Source organism: Pholis gunnellus, assembly GCF_910591455.1.
Source record: "Pholis gunnellus genome assembly, chromosome: 21".
Classification (NCBI taxonomy): domain Eukaryota; kingdom Metazoa; phylum Chordata; class Actinopteri; order Perciformes; family Pholidae; genus Pholis; species Pholis gunnellus.
Window position 1 is genome coordinate 12,012,632 of NC_136548.1, and position 22,499 is coordinate 12,035,130.

At 45.0% G+C, this 22,499-nt stretch overlaps 1 protein-coding gene across 16 annotated transcripts in view; it reads right to left on the reverse strand.

Moving 5' to 3' along the window:
* Positions 1–2,921: 2,921 nt before the first annotated feature.
* The window catches only part of tcf7l2 (transcription factor 7 like 2), an 86,569-nt gene continuing 66,991 nt past the window's right edge, over positions 2,922–22,499 (reverse strand). For 2 of the 16 annotated variants that reach the window (XM_079182544.1, XM_079182553.1), the window contains 10 exons: positions 18,708–18,840; positions 16,106–16,208; positions 15,039–15,116; positions 10,701–10,835; positions 10,435–10,597; positions 10,135–10,243; positions 9,407–9,469; positions 8,623–8,673; positions 6,728–6,800; positions 2,922–4,049 (listed from right to left, as the gene is read on the reverse strand). In XM_079182544.1, coding sequence (XP_079038670.1) covers positions 3,593–4,049; positions 6,728–6,800; positions 8,623–8,673; positions 9,407–9,469; positions 10,135–10,243; positions 10,435–10,597; positions 10,701–10,835; positions 15,039–15,116; positions 16,106–16,208; positions 18,708–18,840 — 1,365 coding nt within the window. In that variant the 3' untranslated portion in view covers positions 2,922–3,592. Of the gene's footprint in view, positions 4,050–6,726; positions 7,454–8,622; positions 8,674–9,406; positions 9,470–10,134; positions 10,244–10,434; positions 10,616–10,700; positions 10,836–15,038; positions 15,117–16,105; positions 16,209–18,707; positions 18,841–22,499 lie in introns of those variants that run through there. The other 14 variants (XM_079182557.1, XM_079182543.1, XM_079182545.1 and 11 more) reach the window with 13 other exon arrangements.

The following is a 22,499-nucleotide window of genomic DNA, read 5'->3' on the forward strand; positions in this document are numbered from 1 at the left end:
GCTTGATTTTAATAACATCCATGTTTTTTGTAACCTCGAGGACTTGTTCTGCCATGTTTTGTGATTTGTATGTTCTGCCATGTTTTGTGATTTGTATGTTCTGCCATGTTTTGTGATTTGTATGCCTGCTGCAGCGATGGCCTTCAACATTGTTCCTCCATGCCACACTGACATCAAAAAATGTAATTTCTTTACTCAGGTGTACAATGCCGTTCCTGCTTCTTGAAATACATTAGGACCGTCACGGACGCTCCTGTGTTATACGTTGCTAGTCTCATGGTTTATAGTTCAAGGGTATAGGTCACACAAATGCATTAAATGTGCATATTGTATACACTCAAAGGGAACAAAGAAGAGTCCCGCGTTTGCTTGATGACAACTGAACCCATCCCCCTGGTTTTAGTTCGTCTTTGCTTTGTATTCGCCAGAGGACGGTCTGTACATTATGACCCTGTTCAAGTACAACACGCACGCTGTATTTCAGCTACACTTTAACACTTTTGTTGTTGTTTGCCTGGATACTTTGTAGACTTAAGCAAACTTAATAAGTTTCTGAAAATAAATCAATGCTGCTCTCCTCAGCGTACGGAGTGAATCCATAAAATGTTGCACTCACTTGCCAGCAAGTACACTCAAAACACTGTTTTATTGATCCATTGAGAACATCATGAAAGTGGAGACCAATCCAAACAAGGCGGCTTCGACTGCAATGTAATACGGACAATTTGTGCCAAAAATTCCTGACATAACTGCTGATAGACCTCTCATAGCAAAATGAAATCCCAACTATGATAAAACATCCAACAACCTATTGACAGCGGTGCTGAATGTGTTGATGTTCAAAATACAAAGGGACAACCATAATACACACACACACACACACACACACACACTAATATTCACGCAAGTTGCTGAATCTCTTCCAGCTCTGAGCTACTCTTAAGGTGAATTGAGTTAGACTGTGAACATAAATCGATCCCAGACCACGTTCACATATGTACTGTGCATTTAGCACAACACGGCTAATTTGCCAGTGCTTCATACCTTTTTTTATCCATAACTGACAAAGAGTACCAAATACTGATCATGATCCTCCTCTCCGTCTGTACGGATGGCCTTGTGCAAAAGAGGACAGTATTCTCATTCAACTGATAGTCAATGTTCACTTTAAAAATCCCACCGATGTCGGCGAGTAAACATTCACACCATGAAAAAGGTTTGTCTTTAAAATAACCAATAGAAGGGAAATTGATGATGATCTGGGGTCTTGATCAGACTTGATCACAACTCCTAATCCTTAAGTGAAATACTGAGCGTTCAATTGGCTAAAAGCTGCACATATATGAATGTGCTTATATGAAGCATGGCGTTCTGTTTTCATGTGTGCAAACAGAAAGTAGTGGAATTTGTGGAATCAAGTTACTTGAGCTGAACTGTTCTAAAAGTTCCTCTGTCTTAACTTTTTGCATTACATTTTTGACAATTAGACAATGACCTCATTGATAATTGTTTACTATCTGTTAGTGCCTCCACAAGTAACACTGTGTGCACTCTGTTTCCATGTTTAATTATAATGGCATGATTCTCTATGAGACTAATAACTCAAGGTATCTTAATCACTGTGGTATTCTTTGGTGACTCCCTGTTATGAACCGTTGAGGACAACTGTAGCTGAATAAGCGCTACTTGCCGCGATTCTGTTTCGACAGTTTCTCAGGTCGCGGAACTTGCCGGTGAGTTTCCAAATAAAAAGGAAGACACAAATGTGCACATACTAAGTTGCTTTTATTAATACAGAACTGCATGCTACAGAGACTGTACAGCATAAACATTTATTCATTACAAAAAAACATGGTTTTGGAACCATTTAAAATAACAGGAAAAACAAACAAACAAAAAGATAAGAGCATAAAATAGAACAGGAACATCACAGCCGTTAAGGAAACATTCAAACTATTTATCATTAGCATCTTAATAAACCAGAGAAGAAATCGACAGATTACAGTCGCGTCATGTCAACTACAATGGCACCGAGTGGATGATTCTCTTGTAGCTTTTTTTACAGCCTCTTGCAACATCAACATGCCTATTTTTTCTATCTACCTATATGTAGTAGTGTACTTAAAAGTGGCAGTTTGTGTATTTTTTTGTATTTCATAGTTTTTTTATGAACTTCCTAATATACATAATTTGGCCCTTGTGGGTTTATACAGTATGATGTCCGCCTTTTTATTAAGTTTAAATTTTAATATTTGACAGTTTGCTACCAAACACATTTGTTATAGCAACATTTATACTACATACATAGCAATCTATGTAACGTCACAGCAAAGAATGGTATCGAAATAAAATTAGAAAAACGACAAAAAGAAAAAGGATCCCTACAGCGTGGTTAGAGGGGCAGAGAAAATTATCACAAAATTTGGCACGGAAAATCTGTACACGAATCTACAGTCTGAGAGATGTGACTGTGCAATAAAAAAGAAGGGCTTTAGACACTTTTCCAACTACTGAAGACACGGTACCCACTGTCTTGTTTCAAGTTTTCTTTTCTTCTTTTTGTAAAATGGCTTATAGACGCATTTCTTGAAATGAAGTTGTGCATACTTCTGTTCATGAGATCTACACAATACACTGAGTGGAATCCAGGTTTTCAGTGAGGAAAGAAATCAATAACAAAAGATTTGCCTTTTAAAACCTCCTTGTAAAAATGGATCATTCATATATAAGTCGCTTACCTTAAGAAAAAATATTTGTACAATGTATTAAGAAAAAAAAAGTCAAAAAGAGACACATACAAGATACAACAAGCAATCTCTAAAGCAATAAATACTACTGGTCCTAGCGTTGTGACATTTTGAATTTAATAACCCTCAACCCTCCCACCCCGACCTCCCCTCAAGCCCACCCAACTTGCCTGACTCCACCCCAAAGGTAAACAACAAAGAAAAAAGACAACGCAGTGGAAGAATGCATATTTAACACAGTAATCCCCCCTCCCCATTATTCTGTACATTTAAACAAGAACAAGTAACATCACAATTAAAGTTGTTCCTCGAAGAGGTGTCGCCGCTAGCCTCATGCCCTCCTAGAGTTTGAACAGATGTCAAATGATTGGTTCGCAAGCTCGTATTTAATACAAATAAAGAAGGAGAACCAACTCTTTCAAGAAAAGGGCTCATTGAATAATCTAGCCTACCTTTTTATATCCGTCTTTTAAACATTTTGAAGTTGAACTAGATAATTTTTCTGTTTGCACTGTTTTAACACTACAAAAAAGACAAAACAAAATTCATAAAAATGTTGGCAGATTCACAAAGCCATACTACAGCTCATTGTATCATTTCTTTATAATAATTCGATCTTTTTTTTTTTTTTGATAATGACGGGTCAAATATTGACCAATGAACTTTAATAAAACAAAAACTAAATTTCAAAGCCTTGTGGCGCAGAAACAGAAAGAGAAATGAACCGACAGCAAGTGAAATATAGCAGAGAGAGGGCCTAGAAAGGTGTGTGTGAGTGTGTGTGTGTGTGTGTGTGTGTGTGTCTGTGTGTGCAGAGATAGAAAAGAGGAGAAGAATAGGGTAGACTATTCTATAGACTTGGTCACTAGCGACAGAGGCTGAGGGGCCGTGGAGGAGAGGAGCGAGTGGGAATGACACAGCAATGCTGAGGGCCGGGCCATTGAGGACGCCACAGAAGAGCCCGGCTGCCGCGAGGATGTGACGTCACCGCGCTCCAGGGCTCCGTTGTGGGAGGAGGCGCCGGGCGTTTTCCTAGCTGCAGCAGAGTTTTCCAGCTGAACCAAAGATGGCGGTGGAGGCCCAGCCAGGAGGTGCGGGTGGTGGAGTGGCTGGTGGGCCGGTTTCATAGTCAGTGAGAGAGGTTGCATTTGTTCAGTCTGAGGTTTGGACTCTTTTGAGGAGGGGGAGGGAACCACTGAGGAGGGGGAGGAGGGGGGGGAGTCTAGTAAGCTTCCGTCCGTAGAGGGAGGACTGGCACAGCTGCCTTCACCTTGGATGTAGCGAATGCACTTTTTTTTTCTCCTGAGGGACAAAGCGAGAGAAAGAGAGCATCGTTTAGCATCGCATCTTCAAACTGCATTGCCTCTTAGCACCGTTGCCGACTTAAATGCACCGTCGCCATATTTTAAATTTAGAAAAAAATCATTATTTGAAACCGGTTTTACATAACAGATCGTATTTTGCAGGTGCATTTAAGGAGCTCGTGCTAAGACCAAAAAGGTGGTCGAAATGACAGTCAATTTCCAAACACTAAACCATCAGACAGGACGGACATGAAGGAGAGATCACAGGTGAAGCAGCTGGGAAATGAAAAGCACAGACGGAGAGATGATGATGGCGATGATGAGAGAAGATTAGATGTAGTAATGGTTGCTCTCTGGATGTAAACCCAGCCTTTCTTACAGGCTACAGCTACAGCTGGGGATCAGCCTGTTCTCTCCAGCAACACAAGGTTACTGGACCTGTCTCACTCGTCTCCCTCTATCTGGCCCTACTCTCTCTTCTCCTGAGGGGACAGAGTTTGGATACGAGGCAAAAAGTCGACAAGATCCACACTACTCCGCATCTGCCCCACAGACACAAGTGTGTGTGCGTGAGGGGGGGTCAAGGCATCATGTTTGCATTCCTGCCTGAGGTCGGGACCCTCCCCCTGCCTGCTGAGTCCCGGGGCCAGACCCGTTGCGCTCAGTGGAACCCGATGAACGAGCACGGGAGGGGAGGGGAGGGGAGGGGAGGGGAGGGGAGGGGGAGATGGGAGGGTAGGGGATTGTTGCATTTGTCTGCTGGTGACTCTGCTGCGAAGGCTGTGTTCAGATTTGGTTAAGGGGGAATCTCTGCCCACCTCATCTTTACCCTGACCCTGGCAGTGACCCCTCTCTCAGCTCTCCACTCTATCACAAGGATGCCTGAAGGCCATGACGTATTAGTATTTAAGACTCACAGGGACAGAGAGTAGGTAAAAAGAAGACTAAGGTGTTTTAAAATAAAGAAAGAGTGGGGCCTTTGGAACACATGAGGCTGATCTAATGTTTAATTAAGCTTGTCAAATCAAACCATTTTCTGTAATTCTGAAGGGGGGAAAATAGTCTACATGAAAACAAACAAAGAGAGCAGACTACTGATAATGAGAAGGAAGAGGGACATCAACAAATCACGGAAAAAGGGCTCACGAAACCTTGATCGCATGCTCGGGTGAAAGACAAGCATGCATTTGCGATAAGCTCGACAGTACAGGCACACAACACCAGACAGTATAGAACACTACAAAAGTCTAGAAAAGAGTGGGGATACGGCTTTTAGTGCATTCTACACTGATACTGTAGTGCTGGGTGGTGCGGAGTATCGACCGGCCGTAAAAAGGTATCATTTGCCACTACATGGACATCTTGCTCTGAATAACTGTCTGTCAAACTGCAACAAATGAGCTAATATCCATTTTTTAACAGACATATCGATTCATAGTATGTGCCTGTGTATGTTATTGATTTTCCCGTCTCGGGGGAAATTACACCAGATGCATCTTTTAGGAAATGGAGCCCAGAGAGAACTTTTAACCTCTCGGCTCCTAAAACGAGGACTGAATTATCGCGCTTTCCAGCCTCCTGATCTCCTGATCTGCTATTATTGTTGTAAGGAATAATTCAGTACTTTTGATCATGTGTGTTTCAGCTGGGAAGGAAACAAGAGAGCCAAGTGGACTCACCAACAATGGCGGACTGTGTGGAGGTTGAGTGTTTGTGATGCCCTCCTTATTTCAAAAGAACATCATAGTACAAAGATGGTCTAGGTGATGTGTTCAAGTATTTTGGGAAATGTATCACATTTGTAATTGTGACTCAAACTAAGAGCTGCCCTTTGAAATAGGCGTATAAACTCCTCTTGCAAAGTGCAGCAAAATGCTAAAATCTTCTGACTACATTTTAAATCGAAAGCCGACCCATTTAAATGATAAAAACGATACGAATGAAAACGTGTAGCAGCGGAAAAACAAACAATGTGTTGCAATGGTGGGTGTTGAAGAGGTTGTGTCAGGAAAAAGAGGTGGTGGGGCAGGGTGTGGTGCAAGCCAGACACAGAGAAGGGTATTACTTAGCAGAAACAAATACCTACCATGAAAATATTCCCAATTCAAAGACTGCTTGTGTCAGAACAGAAAGACAACAGGTAGGGACTAAGTAAGGGTTATTGAAGAGGAGTTTGGAGGAAGAAGAGGTGGAGAAGGAGGAGGAAGAGGGCACAGAAAAGAGTGTCACTGAGCAGGGTCTCAGAGAAAGCAGGGCTAAATTTGTAAGCATAACATTGTTATTCAAAGGACGCCAATTAGAACATACATGACAGTTACGATGAGAGGGAATTATCCACTGCATGGAGAGAAAATGGATTTCAACCGTGACCGAGCCAGATTGTAAGAAGTGTCATTCCAAATTACAGCGAGATATTTTGTCGAGATTAAGTATTCAGGAATCGTACTTAGAAATCCATTTTCTGCCACTGGGCTTGAACCGAGCTCAATGAGGAAAAATTGCTGTGAGGGAATTTAGAGCAGGAAGCTCCTCATTAAGGAAAAGGAGCAGAGGAGTTTGCCATCTGTTACCACAATGATGGAAACACGTTTGAGAGGGATATCTGAGCAAATAATCAAGGAGAAGAAGCTGCTCATTGTGGATGTCTTCCTCGCATTGGTTCTACAGCAGTTATACCTGCATGGTTTGCACCATAAACTCAGCTGGTCAAGCCCGAACAAGGCACGACACTTCTTTGGGGTATTTGCATCTGTTAGCCAAAGAGGTAGACACAAACATACACACAAAGACAAATAACAAAAGAAAAAGAAAGAAAAAACAAAATGGACACGTCATTACACAGACAAAAACATGTAGCCAGGGCTTAGGTTTAGGCTGGCAACACTGGGATGTCCTCCATATTGAACAAGCCATCAGGCTCCAGATCCTCCAAGCCCCGACCTGCCAGTTTAGGATTTCTGACCAATGTCAGTGAGGTTTATTGTACTGTACATCCTGCAATGAAACCCCGGTAACCCCAGAAATGTCTTTTTTTTTCATCAATACACACGCACAGACACCATTCATACAAACATTCTAGCATATGCTGTTGACACCCTTCAACCCATTCAGGAGGTAAAAAAAACAAACAAAAAAAAAACCTAGAGATAGACCGGCAGGGCGTGGCTGGAGGAAGCTGAGAGGTCACGATAGCCTGGCAGGACAGACAGAGGGAGGGGAGAGAAGAGGAAGAAAAGGCGGCAGCAGCAGAGAGCGAAGGAGGAAGTCCCAGTGCAAAGTTACACAGCCTTCACCTGGCCCTGGCCAGTGCAAGCACACACCATACACACCTGCACGGGCCACACCAGTTATTCTGTTGATCGAGCCCAAAGCGCGCTCGACACTTCTTAGGAGCGCTCAGGTCTGATGCCGCAACAGTGAGGGGGAAGCCAGCAGAGAGGAGAAAAAGAACCAAAACCAAAAACAATAAGGAACAGAAATCAAAAGGAGGAGAGAAATAAAGAGAGAAAAAACAAGTAACAGTGAATCTATGAAGCTTGGCTCATTGTGCAAGAAATCACCGCCCCCCCCAAAAAACACCCCTAAAGCCATTCTCAAGTGTGCCTTTAACGACAGGACTGAACACAATCAGTGTGTTTCAGACATTAGTAAAAATCAAAAGGGCATGCAAATTATAAAACCATGACATTAATATAGAAACAATTGCTTTTAGTAATCTAAATCCTGTCTGGAGTTAAAGCTGAAGATGCGTATTTTGGTCGAGAGGGTATTATAAAATGGAGCAAACGCAGGTTGGATTAATTAACTGCTAGGTGTTATCGGTGCACTATGGTTTCAAAAAGACACGGTAAAAGGTGGCAGAACTAGGCAGCAGTAGCAGACTACAAAAAAAAAAAGCACGGTCAGGAGTTAGCCCAGGGGAAGGTTTAAAAAGGCTGGAACGTGAAGAGGGAATCTACTCCTTAGACCTGGCATCAAACAGTTGACTGTTTTCCATCAACATTTGGCCGTCTGTTGCAGAGAAGCTGCCAGTCCCTAGCCAGCTCAGGCCAGTAACTGTGTCAAGAGTTAAGAGCCGAGTGACAGCAGAGTATTGTGGTGGAGTGACTGAGACCAGGTCTTGGCCGAGTAGACGGATCATAAGGGGGAGTAAGGCAAACTCATGCTGGCCGATGGGAAACTGCAGCTACTGAAGCGTACAGATTAAGGAGGTTTACCCTGAGATCACGTCCTACAAGTCATACTCCACAATGATAACTTAGTTCAATATAATCACTTCCTCAAGCATACTGCATAGTGATTGTGCCAAAATACGGGAAAAGGGCTCTAAACTAATGAGCAACATGAGTAAATTGAGGTTTAACTAAATGAAATATAATCTAGCTAGAAGTTCAATAAATAGCAATATTTTAGGAAAAGGAAACAGAAAACAAGCAAAAGGAGGATATTTAGATTTTGTTTTAAAACTGGCCTAATATTGCACATCAATTGATAAATGAATATACATTAATAAAAAAAAAGAAGAAATAATAGACAAGTTAGTAATTTAATACTCAAAATGACATTAGCACCTGTAATCGGAGGGAGTGAAAGGCAAGGGTTTGGAAAATATTCTCTGTGTTCTGAAAAAAAAGAACAGATAGAGAGGCCTTCAAGAAGAAATCCGTCACCAAACGAGCGCAAAATACATAACAAGTCGCCATCGCTCCTCACAATACGATCAGAAGAATATGAATCATAAGAATAAAATGGATAAATCATAGAATAAGCAAACCTCCTTAATTTTAAGATGTAAGTGATTTGTCTTATATTGGTATAAAAGCATGCAGAAAAGCAAGCAAAGGGCAGCTCAACAAGCACGCACGCACACACACGCACACACACACACACACACGGTACTGTAGTGCAGTCTATCTGCAGGGCACAGGCATTATCAAAGTTAATGGCTCTCACAATGCTTCAACTTCACATTCTCAAAACATACATATCACAATACCAGAACGCTAAGGGGCAAAGTGGGGAGGGAGGGGGTGTCAAGAGGGGAGAAGGAGAAGGAGTGTGGGGGTGTGGGGGTGTGGGGGGGGTCATGCATATTCAGTTGTTATTAGCTGGGGAAGGCTAGGGGAAAAATGGGAAAAGGGGGGTATTACAAGCAACTCTACCATTTAAATATTGCATTGGGAAGCATAACTATACAAAAAGAAAGAAAAAAAAGCCAGGCACAATAACACACACTCAAAAAGAACATAACACACAAAAAAAAAAACTAGCTTGACTTTTATCTTGCAAGATGTCACATCTGCCTGACACATGATGGGGCTCTTCTAATATGAGAGATAATTGCAGCTCACTTACCATTGCTCTCTGCTTGCTGCTTTTCCCTTTTTCTCTTCTTCCTTTTCCCCTGTTGGTTAGCCGCCAAAAAAATAGAAAGAAAAAATAGACACAGACAGGAACCTTAGTTATTATATTGCAGAATGCCCAAAACATGAAACAGAGAATAGGACTGTTTACTTATTTATTCATTCTTTCTCTGCCTTTTGTTTCTATCTCTGCCCTCCGGTTTGTAACAGCCACTGCAGGCCAGTTCAAAATTATCCCTCCTCTTTTGGATTTCTGCTCTTTTCTTCTTTTTTCTGTAATCTTTTGTCTTATTTTCCCCTGCTCTGTGAACATCTAGACATCGTGACCAGCCTCTTGTTTTGGAAGACAGATTTCTCAAAGGCTGCTTGTGGAAGACTCTTGTCAGCTCGATCCCAAAACTGGACAAAGTTGATGAGAATCTGAGCACTTAAATGTCCGAACAAAGTGTCTGAGGCGCAAAACATTCACAGAGGATTCATATAAACAACAACAGGGTCAGACTTTGTTGCCAATATTCCTTCATGTCATAAAGAAGGTTTGGGCTTAGGTCATGCCAATTTGTCAAGTCTCAGATATAAATATCAAAAGAAAATGAGAAGAAGAAAGTAATCCCTCAGGCTAGATACAAGCAAAAGAAGCAACTAATCCTGGACATCACCTATTCACCTAGTGAAAGGGGAAAAGAACATCCTGTTACGACTTGTAAACTTAAAAACTTACATAGTTGTCTCGTGCTGACCAGCCCGGGTACAGCTGCATGTGGAGCTGTCGCTCTTTCCTGGCCAGCTCGTAGTACTTGGCCTGCTCCTCCCGCGTTAGGGCGTGCCACTGCAAAACGAGAAACGAAGACACAGGAAGAAGAATTCACTCAGCTGTGAACCGCATTCACCTTGAACTGCAGGTGTAAATAAACCAATGTTTAGAATCAAATTAGCAGGAGAGATGGAATCGGGAGACCGCTGTGACGAACCCCGAAGTGTTGCTGTGTGTGTGTGTGTGTAGCGATCTGTTATTCTTACCCTCCGCCCCAGGATCTGGTTGATGGCAGCACTTTCCTTCAGTGTACACTCAGCCACCACCTTGGCCCGCATCTCCTTCATGTAAAGCATGAAGGCATTCAGAGGCTTCTTTATGTGGACCTGCTTCTTCTTCTCCTCTTCCTTTTTAGCGTCTGACTGTTTCCTGTGGAGGAACAGAGGGCTGAGAGGTGAGCGGAGTAAACCCACGACTGCTTTTTGAGTCGCGTGAGGCTGAAACGTGTGTAGTGCAGTAAAGGTCAACTCACGAGCTGAGAGAGATGTCACTGTGGGAGGATTCCTGCTTGACGTTGGGTGTGACGATGGCTGGGTGTGGGATGCCCGTGGCGTGCAAACTGTGGTGAGGGGGCACCATGTGTGGGGGGAACCTAGAGGACAGAAGACTGTGTAAATGGACACGGGTGAAATGAGGAGATGGAACACATGTATACACAGGACTAACGGGGCTAAATTCCATTCAATGACATGTCAAAGTACAAAGGGATTATTCAATTTATTTCATAGAAATGGAATTGGCCTTTAGCTACAAGAAAAGACATGCACGCACATACAAACGTCCACGTGAAAATGTCCACGGCTATATATTTTTTTTAACAATCAGTTAGAATAAATTCTACTATTCAAAATGTCACACAATTTAATTTGAGCGCAGGATTCCACCTGGACAACTATACACTTTACACAAAAGTATAACAGCAAGTTATGACAAATCTCCACCAAACCATCAGTGAAAAAAAACGATTTGGAAGCATGAACGCTATATTGTGTGGGAATAATTAAGTGCAATTGAATGCCATTTTGGAAGAAACCAAAGTGCCTTTCTTCACCTTCATTTAATCACAACCTCATTGAGATTTTAAAATTCTATCACGAGTGTCCTAACCAAGACAGGCAACAATTCATGTAATAGATCCAATGAAGCGTGTCAGCTTGAGGGCTCTAAGCACCTTGACCTTTTCTATTCATAGTTAAGGAGGGACTGTGCAGGCTGAATATATCAGTGCCATCCAAAACTTTTATTGGAGCCGAGACCAATCAAGCACTTGTCAGGCGTGGAAGAGGTTTATATCTGCCTTAACAATTGGCACCTATGATTGCTGGGGAAACCAAATAAGATCTTAATTTCATCCATAGATGACAAACGACCAACTGCACAACTTCAAGTCACTGGTATATTTGAGGAAACTGCATTTTTAGCATTTTTAGCGCTGATATGAACATGCTAGGTTTTAGAGGGGTAAAGCTTGAACCATTATGTGTTATCAAGGAATACTGCAAACTAGATTAAAATGTTCTATCAAAGTCTAGTATCACTTCAGGTATTGGGTCTTTTATTTGCTTCCCCCTCGTATTTTTCTGCCAGTTCAGCATTGTCAGCAGCACAGACATTTTTATCTTCATCCCTCTGCGCTCCTATCATCATTTCATCCGTCTCCAGCCGCTCCGCACATCGAGGCCAGAAACCCGTATTTATGAAATCGGCGTGAGACACTGAGTGCTGTATGTGCCCGTGTATGTATGACACTAATTATTTGTGTCAGGTTATTTCAATGGGTACGCGTCTTATCTGCATCTGTATGTTTACGTGACCACACACGAATTTAAGAAGAGAGGAGGATGAAGGAGAAGAGAGAAAAAGAGGAATAATTCTTTTTTCTTCTTCTTCTTCTTCTTTTTTTTTATAAAGCAGCTCATTATCTGGCTGTGTCTGGCTGCATGGCTCCAAGCCAGAATATAATGATGAGGATAAACTCGCCAGGAACAACTACTTTCTGTTGGAGGCCATCTCAGGGGAGTGCCAGTGCGCTCCCCCCTCAAACTCTTTCCCTCTTTTTCTCCTTTCCCCTCTTCTCCCTTCATCACTGACACATTGGTGTTTGTGCCATGTCATCCGTTGATGGGGAGCTCGGCAGCAGTGGCTGCATATCGCCCATCATTAGGGCTGCTGCATTTTCCTCACTCACTCCGTTTCCTCTCTCCCTGTTCACCCTCCCTCCTTCTCTCTCTGTGCACTTGTTAAAATTTCCTCTGTTCCAAGTTCTATTTTTCTTCCTTCTTCTTCTTCTTCTTCTCTACTCCTCCCTGTCCCCTCACCACCTCCACTGCTCCTTTCGCTTCCCTCTCTCCCCCCCCCCCCTCCCTTCCTCCTCCTGCTGCTGCTGCCACTGCATGGCCCAGGTTATGGTTTAAACATGACGGCCGTCCCTTTGAAGCACGGGGGCATCATCATCATCGTCATCCGGGCTCATCAGCAGCAAGCAGCGCCTTGGACCAATTTAACCAACACAGAGAAGGAGAGACGCAGCAGAGACCCCCACCCGTCCACCCACCCCAACCCTGGGGCTTCTACGTCTCAATCTAAAAGGTAAGAATGGCTAGCGGTGTTGGGGAGGGGGTGAGGGTGGGGGGGGGGGGTCACTGGCACAGCAAGCCCAGTGTCAGCCAGTGCCATTTAATTGCCAATGCGAAGCAAAAGCCCCGGTGCCTGTTTAATGTATAATGATCCGGACGGTGCGCTTCTCCCGTTCCCAAGAAAAAGAGAGGGAGCACGATGATGGGGGAACATATCAAAGGGCAGGCTTAAGCATAAGGGGCAAAGGGGCCTTCACTTCCTCCTACCTGTCACACACACACCCGCACACACACACACACACACACACACACACACACACAGACACACTATATCGGGGACCTGCACTGGCACCAACCCCATTATTAAAATAATGTCTTTCATTTGCTCCGCTGACTGTCTCTACTCTCCTTGGCTTTTTTCCCCCCCTCATGTCCTAAAAGAATGCATTTTTTAACAGGACCTAGGTGTAAGGTGCTCATTGCAGGACTACGAGGTTCCAGATTCCTTTCCTGCATCCTAATGCAGCTGCGAGCTACGGCACAGGGGACTGATACCGAAGCAGCGCACTCCTGCAAAGAACGGGCTCCCGACAAGAGTACAAGGCCAGGATGTCTTTTCTCTCCGATTTCATCCAGTCAGCCTGCTCCTTACAAATCGTTTGAGCTATCACAACAGTCGAGTCCATTCTTTGAACAAAACCAACTGGCTGAAGGCTACGTATGAAAGGATTCTGCCATTTTGCTGACACAATTAGACAGATTTCTTACGAGATTTTGTCAACAAATTGATTTATTTGCTCTGTCCTGTTCAAAACAGACGTTAGATTCTTCAATGGGAGATGTGTTAAACCCTCCCATTCTCCAGAGAGCTCCCAGAGCCCTCCCTCTATTCAGTTAAACTAATTCAATTAGGGGCCTCATCACAGGGCATTAGCTCTTCCCCATGGCCAGTCCCCCCCACACACCCCAGCCAGTATATTCAATTAGCTCCACTGGAAATAAGATGATCACAATGTAGAGGCCGTCATTAAGGGACCAAATTAGCAGCCACTTAAAGCCCAGGTTGGCTGGGTACCGCTGCCAGATGCCAATGTCTGGACAAACCCATTGTCTGACCCTTTGCACCTGAGACTTTCTCTGGAAGGACTGGGAGGGGCGAATCTAATCCAGACACCAATCTCCAGAATGAGTTTAAATGTAACATTTGATGCAATTAGGAATTTATATTGGAAAAAACTAATGGTACAGTTTAACAGCCAAAAAACCAGCTGAAAAACTGAACTGTCTTTCTGTGAGCTTTCCCCGTATTCTCAGGGCTGCGCTTTAAAAAAATGTCCCCCTTGCGTCTCCTCCCTTCCTGCATCTACATGATCCATCAATGTCACAGAGGTCTAAACACGCCGCCCTCAGGAACTGCTTTTCCAATCAGGCTGTAATTAAACTGAAGCTTGGCCTCATCCCTAGACTCTACACGAGCCCGGCTCAGAGTCCCCTGCTGCAAGGGTGTGTAGAGAGAAGGAAGAGGAGGAGGAGAAGGAGGAGGAGGAGGAGGAGGGAGTGGAGTGGCAAGCTGTTTGTTTTTGTGTTGATGCTTTTTAGGGCTTTTAGTCATCTAAAATTAATTATTTTCTCTTCCCGCACAATATAGAGGACACACATCCCTCAAGGGAACAGTAAGTAGTTTAACACCAACTGACAAACACACACACACACATGTATACAAGATGGCAACAAATACACATACCCCCCATGGGTGCACGAATGTCCACAGCAGCACTTGAGCTGGACCCTAATGGGCTGGACCAAAGCGCTAGCCAAGTGTCAGGCCACGGCTTATATCTCATCTAGTCCCCATCAAAGTGTTGCTGTGTTTGTTTATCTGTCTGGCTGCTCAAACTCACAGCATGGACATGCCCCAGCTCATCTCAGATCTGCCTGACGTGCAGTGGGGGTAAATGTTCTTCAGGGGCCTCATTAGAAAATGATAAATATAATTAATATTTGAGCATGCTAGCTGGAGCCCCCACACTAGAGAATTGGCCTTTTGAACACAGAGATGTGGAGTGTGCGCTCTCCTTAAGGGAGAAGTTGCTGCTCACCGTCTCTGCATGCGAGCGTGCGTGTGCGTTGCTCGTGCATTGCACCTCACAGCCAACACAAACACACACAGACGCACAACTGAAAGGTACGAGCAAGTGTGTGCGAGTGTGTTTAGCTCCTAGGTCTCAACTCACCTTGACATGGACGCGTTGACAGTGAGCGCAGTTGGGTAGGGGTGTCTGAAACCCCCTGTATAAACAGGTTGACCTTGCCTGGGAAGGGGGAAGAAAAGAAGAAAGGCAAAAAGGTAAAGGAACAGGGTTGATGGAAGAGGAGAAGTTAAAGCCCTCTGTCTCTCTCCCCTCCCCACCGTGGGCCTCTTTATTCTCATTTGATCGGGACAAAAATCTAGGGGATTGCAGAGCGCAGATCAAAGGGAGGAAAACTCTGAACAATTTGAATGCCACAAATCTTGATAGCGATGGCTAATTAAATTTCATAACCCTTCGCTCGGTGTCGACAGAGTGGGGCCCTGTTCCTCCCCAAGCTGGAACTAGGTGTTTTGTTGTGATAATTAAAGACGAAGCGCGGGTCTCTTTAATGGAGCCATCACGCTAATTGAGGTCTACACATCCAAAGACAAACAATAATGAATGTAAATTTATACCAAAATAAAGTGCAGCAAATCAAAGGGCGCCGTGGCTGTGCTCGGGGCCTCTCTCGGTATTTAGATCGCGGTGAGAAAACATTAAATTAACAGAGCTTAATTTGTAGCCTTTTGTCATATTAACAAGTGTTGACAAGAGTTACCAGGGGAGAGACCCCGTGTGGAATTGTGGGTAAAATACGGGCAATCACGGTTCATTACTCTAATTGGACCTTACAGAGACATGCAAAATAGTATTTGGCAAGTTGAGGTTGGTGAGGGCCTGAGGAAGCGGCAATGGGCTGCTGTGGTCCAGGAGTGAGTGTATAAGAAAGTTAAGGGATCAATTTTGAGTTTTAGGGGCCTTAAACAGAGAGAGACGACCCACCGAGGGACCAAAAGGAGACAGAGACAGCTTCCATAATTGACTTTGTGTACATAAAGAACAACATCCTGCTACTATTGTTTGCTGTTTCTCTCGTTAATGATCTGGCTTCATATACAGTTTATTAATCATGAATAGGTGGGTGTTGCTATAGCCTTTTTTCTTTTTTTTTTTACAAAACCCATGAGAGAATGCAGCAGAAAGAGTAAATAAAAAAAGGATTCGCTTACTGTGGTACTAGCCATCCTAAAGGATGGGGGATCTGGCCGACAGCGCCAGGTGACAGCGGGTAATAAGGAGATATATCTGGAGGATGTGGAGGCCTTGGGATTCCTGTGGAAGAAAGAGGATGACATGAGCAGGGAGGAGGTGGACAGACAGGATGATGACAGAGAGAGAACCAAATCTTTGTCAGTGCTGAATTCATTCTTTGTTGAGAGTTTCACATCTGAACGGGGCACACACACATCACAGGGGTGCAGATGGGAGGATGAGGAGGAGGAAGAGGGCTTGTTGCTCGCATGTACACAGTGCTAAATCACACTTCCTGATCAAAGGCCTTTGAGGCGGCGGCGGCACAATGTGTTGGAAGAGGCAGAGGGGAGAGAGGTGAGGAGAGAATACCAACACGATTCTTCTTGTCACATTTGTCAACGGATTCAGAAGATTAATTATATAAAATGACTGAGGTTTAGAAGTTAACAAAACACAACAATATAATTAAAGCCTTCTCTGTGATCAGAGAGGGGCTAATACAGGGCTCCAGGTTGAGTCGGGCTGATTTACACCGACTCACTGGCTGGATGGATATGAATTCTACCCGATATTATACATGAAGAAGCCATTATTAGAATGATGCAACGGTTATGGATTATGAGCTGAAAATCAGCATCGATTTAACTACCTTTGCTTTTGACTCATATGAACGGTCGAGAACTTCACCAGCTGTACGTTATGACACAGTTAATGACCATGTGAGCGTATGTATTGGCTCGTTGGGTCTCCATTCATCCCAGCTGATCCTCAGATTTAACATAAAAACAGTGCAGACTTTAGTTTGTTATCCCCCACAGACGAACAGTGACAAAGATGTCCAATTTAAGGACAGCTCGCGCTGAAGGCATCGCCGCGCAATCACAGCGTCCACACGGTGTTGCTTTTGCTGTCTGTGGCAGCTGACGGGCTGAGAAACTGCATCGACAAGCTGCCCTGAATGGACGCCTTGAAAAGGTCTCGTACACAGCCGGGTGTAAAAATAACTTTCTCTCTCACGGTCGAACTTAAAACAGGGAACACTAGACATGTGTAAAAGCACAGCAGGGAGGTGTGTGTGCGCTCAGGAAGTGGGAGACTTTCATTTTGGCTGATGTGCGTTTCTTTCACACAGCTGGCTCGCCCGTGCAGCTGTTGTCGCAGATCTTTTGACCCCGCGGCAACACGGCCGAAGGAGAACAGATCGATCTTCATAGAGCAGAACTTGGCCGGTGTTGGCGGTTACACCCAAACTCTGCAGCTGATCCAGGTTATCCAGAAACGGACTTTTAAAAGGGGGATTCTGTCACCGATGGACAATGTGCTGCGCAGCAGTTTGTGTCTCGGCGGAAAAACTTTTTTTCTTGGGAGTACAAAAAAGCAAATTACTAAAGCAAATTCTATTAAGAAAGGAAAGCCTTTCAAACATTATCCCATCGCCACCCGGCGCTGAAGACCTAATATAGCTCATTAATTAATTAAACACTGAGCCCAATTAAGCAGCCCTATTAAGCACTACATTAAACAGCAGCTGGCACATTATTTCCCCTTTGTAAAGACCATCATAATAAGGGAACATTATTACCTAAAACATTGACTGAATCCACCAGAGACCACTGAAAAGAATGAAATTATTCCTCGCATTGAAAATGCATTAACCTGAAAGGATTGGCTGACAAAAAACAGAGCGCTGGATGGAATCGCCTAAATATGTATGCTGAGCGGTTGTGGGAGAGATGTGTGGGCAGAATCCGACTTCTAAACGTGGACGGTCGATCATCAAGCGACGGTACGAATCCAACAGCTCGGGTCACGTCTTCCATATTCGAGGATTTTTGCACACTTTGAGTTGAAGACATCATTCTGAGCCGACAGTCGTGAGAACTCTGGTATTTAGATGTGAGGACCTCCAACTACAGTGGCTGTCTTGTTTTGAGTCTTGGCAAATGGGGTTGCGGCCATGAGAAGTCCTGGTGGTTTGCTGAATTCCATGTTTTACGAGGTGGTTTATGAGCCACTGTTCAGGTTCTTGTTCTCGAACGTAAGACCACGTTCCACTGAGGCCCAACGACGTTAACGAGCGCCCTCGCCAAATCCATCAGTAACCGACGAGAGCCGCAGTTGTCAACAAGAAGTACTTACGCTGACTGTGACTTTGTCTCATTTTAACTACCACAGTCTTGTTAACATTCCGAGGACAGTAGTTTAAACAAGACAGCCTACTTTATACAATACCTTTAATGCAAATATGACAGTTGAATTATCTTTTAATCTTGAATTGTTTTTACAAGAACGTGTGACGCCATCAAGACAAACAGTCCTGTATGAGTACCATGGTGGCAGGGCGTAATAAAACATTTACACACCCCTCAGTGCAAACACTTTCTACGAGCTGAACTGCTTCTATTGTTTTTATCAACTTCTTGAAATGTATCGGGGGTTTTCAGAAGTTTCATCCTTTAAACACCTTTAAAACACACTGTACTGTGTTTTCTAAAAGGTGTTTTTAGCAGGAATCAAAAAGCATGTTGCTGACTTTAAATTTAAAAATATACACGTACGCAGCGGAAAAAATAATACCTGTTTTGGGATCCACTTCTGTCTGTAGGTGAGGTGGGGGGTTCCCCGGTGTGAAGTGCTCATTGCTGTAGGTGATCAGAGGCGTGAGAGGGTGCACATGGTGAGGGTGCTGTACCACTGGAACCTTATTAGACTGAGAGAAAGAAGAAGGGAGACAGAAAGGGGAAAGAAAAAAGAGGCCATGGTGTTAATATTTGGGTTCGGGGTTAAGAGATTGCAGGCGCCCGCCACAGAATTACAACTTGGTTTCTGAACGAAGAGCCATCCAATTCACGGTGCTCTCGAGGCGCCAAACCGCAAAGCCACAGTGAAAATAGTGTGGTTTGTAATTAAAACCACTTCTGTGGTGTCACCCTGGAATTCTGTAACACAATCTAAGAGGCTTGGGGGGGTTTGCCAGTTCACATTTGGGTCTGATGTGTGATGAGGCACTTTCAACCACGGCTGCAGTCAAGTAATCGATCATCTGTAAACCACAAAATCAAGGCAGCGCGTGTAAATCCACAGTCATTAGCAGCTCCAGTCAGCGCTCTGCTCGCCTCTCCTCCTCCTCCCTGCTCTGCTCGCCTCCTCCTGGGCTCCCCTGGTCCTCGCTCCCCTTCCATCGTCTATTCCCCCAGGGCCCGGTTCACGGAGGGTAGGGGTGTATTGTAATAAAAGGGTTTCGTGGAGAGGAGGTGGGGCCGAAAATCCATTTCTGCATTTTTGCCAAATTAGTTTTAGCTATGTAATCTTCTCTTTGTGCTCCTAAGTGGCGCAGGCCCCCTTTTTTTTTCAATTACCCAAAGATTACAGTGGAGCTTTTGGGTGTGCTGCCGTGGGCCCCTGCGCTAACCGGAGCTCAGCCCCTCTCATCAGGCCAGGCTGACGCAGACACTAATACACACACACACAGTCCCCCGACCACAAGATAACCAGATTAGAGCTCTGCTGTAGATTAGGCTGGTGGAAGAGGCTGCTCTCGCCTCTTTACCCACACATCCTTATCCTGCCCTCAGCAGTCAAAGAAGCAGCACTAATCAGGCTTATCATAACATGGATGATATGTTCAGGGGGAGAGGAGAGGCGAGCAGGAGAGCTGCTTGTGTGTGTGTGTGTGTGTGTGTGTGTGTGTGTGTGTGTGTGTGTGTGTATATATGTGCGTGTGCTCAATCTGCTCTCATAGGCCACACACCCTCATTAGCGACTTTAACCCATGCAAGAAAGAAGAAAAAAAAAAAAAAGCGCTCCACTGTGGCGCATTTCCAAAAGACTTTGAAAAACATTAATGGGACTAGATGTTGGCAGGGGGGCATACATACAAATGACGCTCGGGTGGCCGACGCTCATTGACAATACAAATGCAAAGCTGTGGGCCCAGGGCGAGACAAATGTGAGCAGAACTTAATGCTGCAAACTAATCATCCGCCCGGGCTGCAAGAGGCCAAAGTTAATATCGGGCCCGCGCAAGAGCTTAATACACAAACAGTACATGCTCGCACTAAATTTTCACTGGGTAGTTAAAGCTGTCCACTTGTATGGTCCGTAAAAGCCTGGCCCCAGCTAGACTTCTTTTCTGTAGTGGCAGTGGTGGGGGAGTGGAGAATGGGAGGAGGAGGAGGAGGAGGAGGAGGAGGAGGAGGAGGAGGAGGAGGAGGGGGGGGGGGGGGGGGGGGGGGGGGCATTCCCTATTGCCATGGTCCCAATGAAAGATTAATGAACCCCAGCAGAACTCCAGGGAGGCAGAGAGACTCCTGGGACTCATTCACAGCCCTGAGCTGAAAAGGCTATGGAGAAGAGAAGAAGAAGGGGGGGGGGGGGGGGGTATATGTGTTTGTGACTAGGGGGGGGGGGGGTGGAAGGGGCGGTAGGTGGAGTGGGATTCGTTAAAAAAGAAACACAAACCGAGGCACTCCTCGTTGCGTCCTGATCTGATCTGCACATCTAGAATAGTGGGATGAAAAAGAATAAACTGGCAGGAAAACAATCAGGATGGGGGGGTTTATGACAGCTGCCGAATGCAGCTGATGAGTCTGCAGCTGCATGCAGGAAGATGGCCCCGGCCTCCGTCCCTCTTGCTCCCCACTCCTATATCTCACCTCCTAACCTCCTCCTTCACGACTCCCTGCTCCTCCCTCGGGGTAATGATGTGAAAGAATGTTGTCGATTCTTCATCTCTTGGTGCTGAAAAGCTTTAGTGGCCATTTAAATGAGTTCTTTTGTCCAGGGGCCCCGGCCATTGAGAAGACGGTTCAAAAAATGCCCATCCACTGAGTCCACATTTAGACAGAGGGTGTGTATGGGACTGAGAGACACGGGGAGAGCTAGAAGCCAGCCGATTTACATCATAGTCACTTGTGGTATAAGAGTGTGGTCTCCCCCCCCCCCCCTCCCTGAAAAGCCCAGACCAAGGCAAAGAACAGCGGGCTGGACTGACCGCTGCCTCCAGTCGGCTCACTCCGCTACAGACGGTGTGACGACAAGAAAGTACGTTGGTGGCTTTTGCTGCTTTGCAACGACTTGTCACCCCCCCCTTTCTTTCTTCCTTTTTCCCTTTTTCCTTTGGTGTCTTTCCTTCTGCTGACACGGGTGAAAGCTGCCAGTGCCATTAGTCAAACTCAACTCATATGTTCAGTCAGCTGGATGTGGACTTCATGTGGTCCGGTGTCTTCACTCAGCTCACCTGCTCACTCTACATATTACGCGATCATCGCGTGCGCGCGCGAAGGAGCAACCACTTTGTCTGCCGCTGCTGACGTCAAGGCAGCACCCGGTGGTCCCGGCGCAAAGGAGGCCCAGCACCTGCCCCGTTGGACCACTGCGGGACAATACAAGCGCAGGACTCGTCTGGCAGGCCGCTGGGTGCTTCAGCCGCACAGAGCCCAAAGAGGGAACGAGAAACAAAAGCAGGCAACGTGGGAGGCTTTACTCTCTCCCTGCTCAACAAAAGCCAGGGGAAAAGAAAGAACACTTCCTGCCCCCTACACCCCCGCTGACTTGCATCCTTCCCACCACCTCCGTCATTTACAACAAACAAATATAGCAGAAGACAAAACAAACGCCCTGCTCTGCAGTCATAAAGACAAGGTTCTCGAGCCTCAAAAAGAGATTTGGCATTCAAAAGACCCTGCAGAAAAATTTAAAAGCGCACTCTTGTACGAACATCAATGAGCACATTGACTCTTTCCTCATCCAGGACACATACAGCGCCTGCTGCTGAAAAAGGCCAACGCTGTGAAGTGCAGGCAGCACACAAGTACAGCAGACACAAACAGAAGCAGTGGTTTGCCGCCTCTGGTTATGTTATTGATATTGCCACGGCTCTATTTATTCTATTCTATTCTTCTATTTCCAGCTGCACGGCTCACATGCTCTAAATGCTCATATGCCTGAATATGTTTCGTTTTGTGTCGTTGCGTGCTCCTCTACGATCCACTGTGAATGGCTAACAAACGCCGCCATCTCTCTTCAGTTTCAAGAAACTTTAAACAAAGTAACTGTAATTGTTATTTCATTTCAAAAGCTGCAGCGCTGGCACGACCTCAACAGCCATCTCAAGTGTGAAATATTTCCTGTGCAAAAAGCTGGTGACTAATGCTGTTGCGCCACCGTGTGAAAAGAGCCTTTTTGGAAGCAGACAAATGAATGAGCTGCTTCAAGTCGGACCTCTGGGGAAAGAGAGGGGGGGGCTACAGGAGAAGGCAGAGGGGGTGAGAAAGTGACAGCAGGACGGAGTGAGACAAAGGGAGGGAGACAGAGAGGTGGAGGTCGGACAGGAAAAGCTGTTGGCCTTGCATTTCCGCCTGGTGGCAC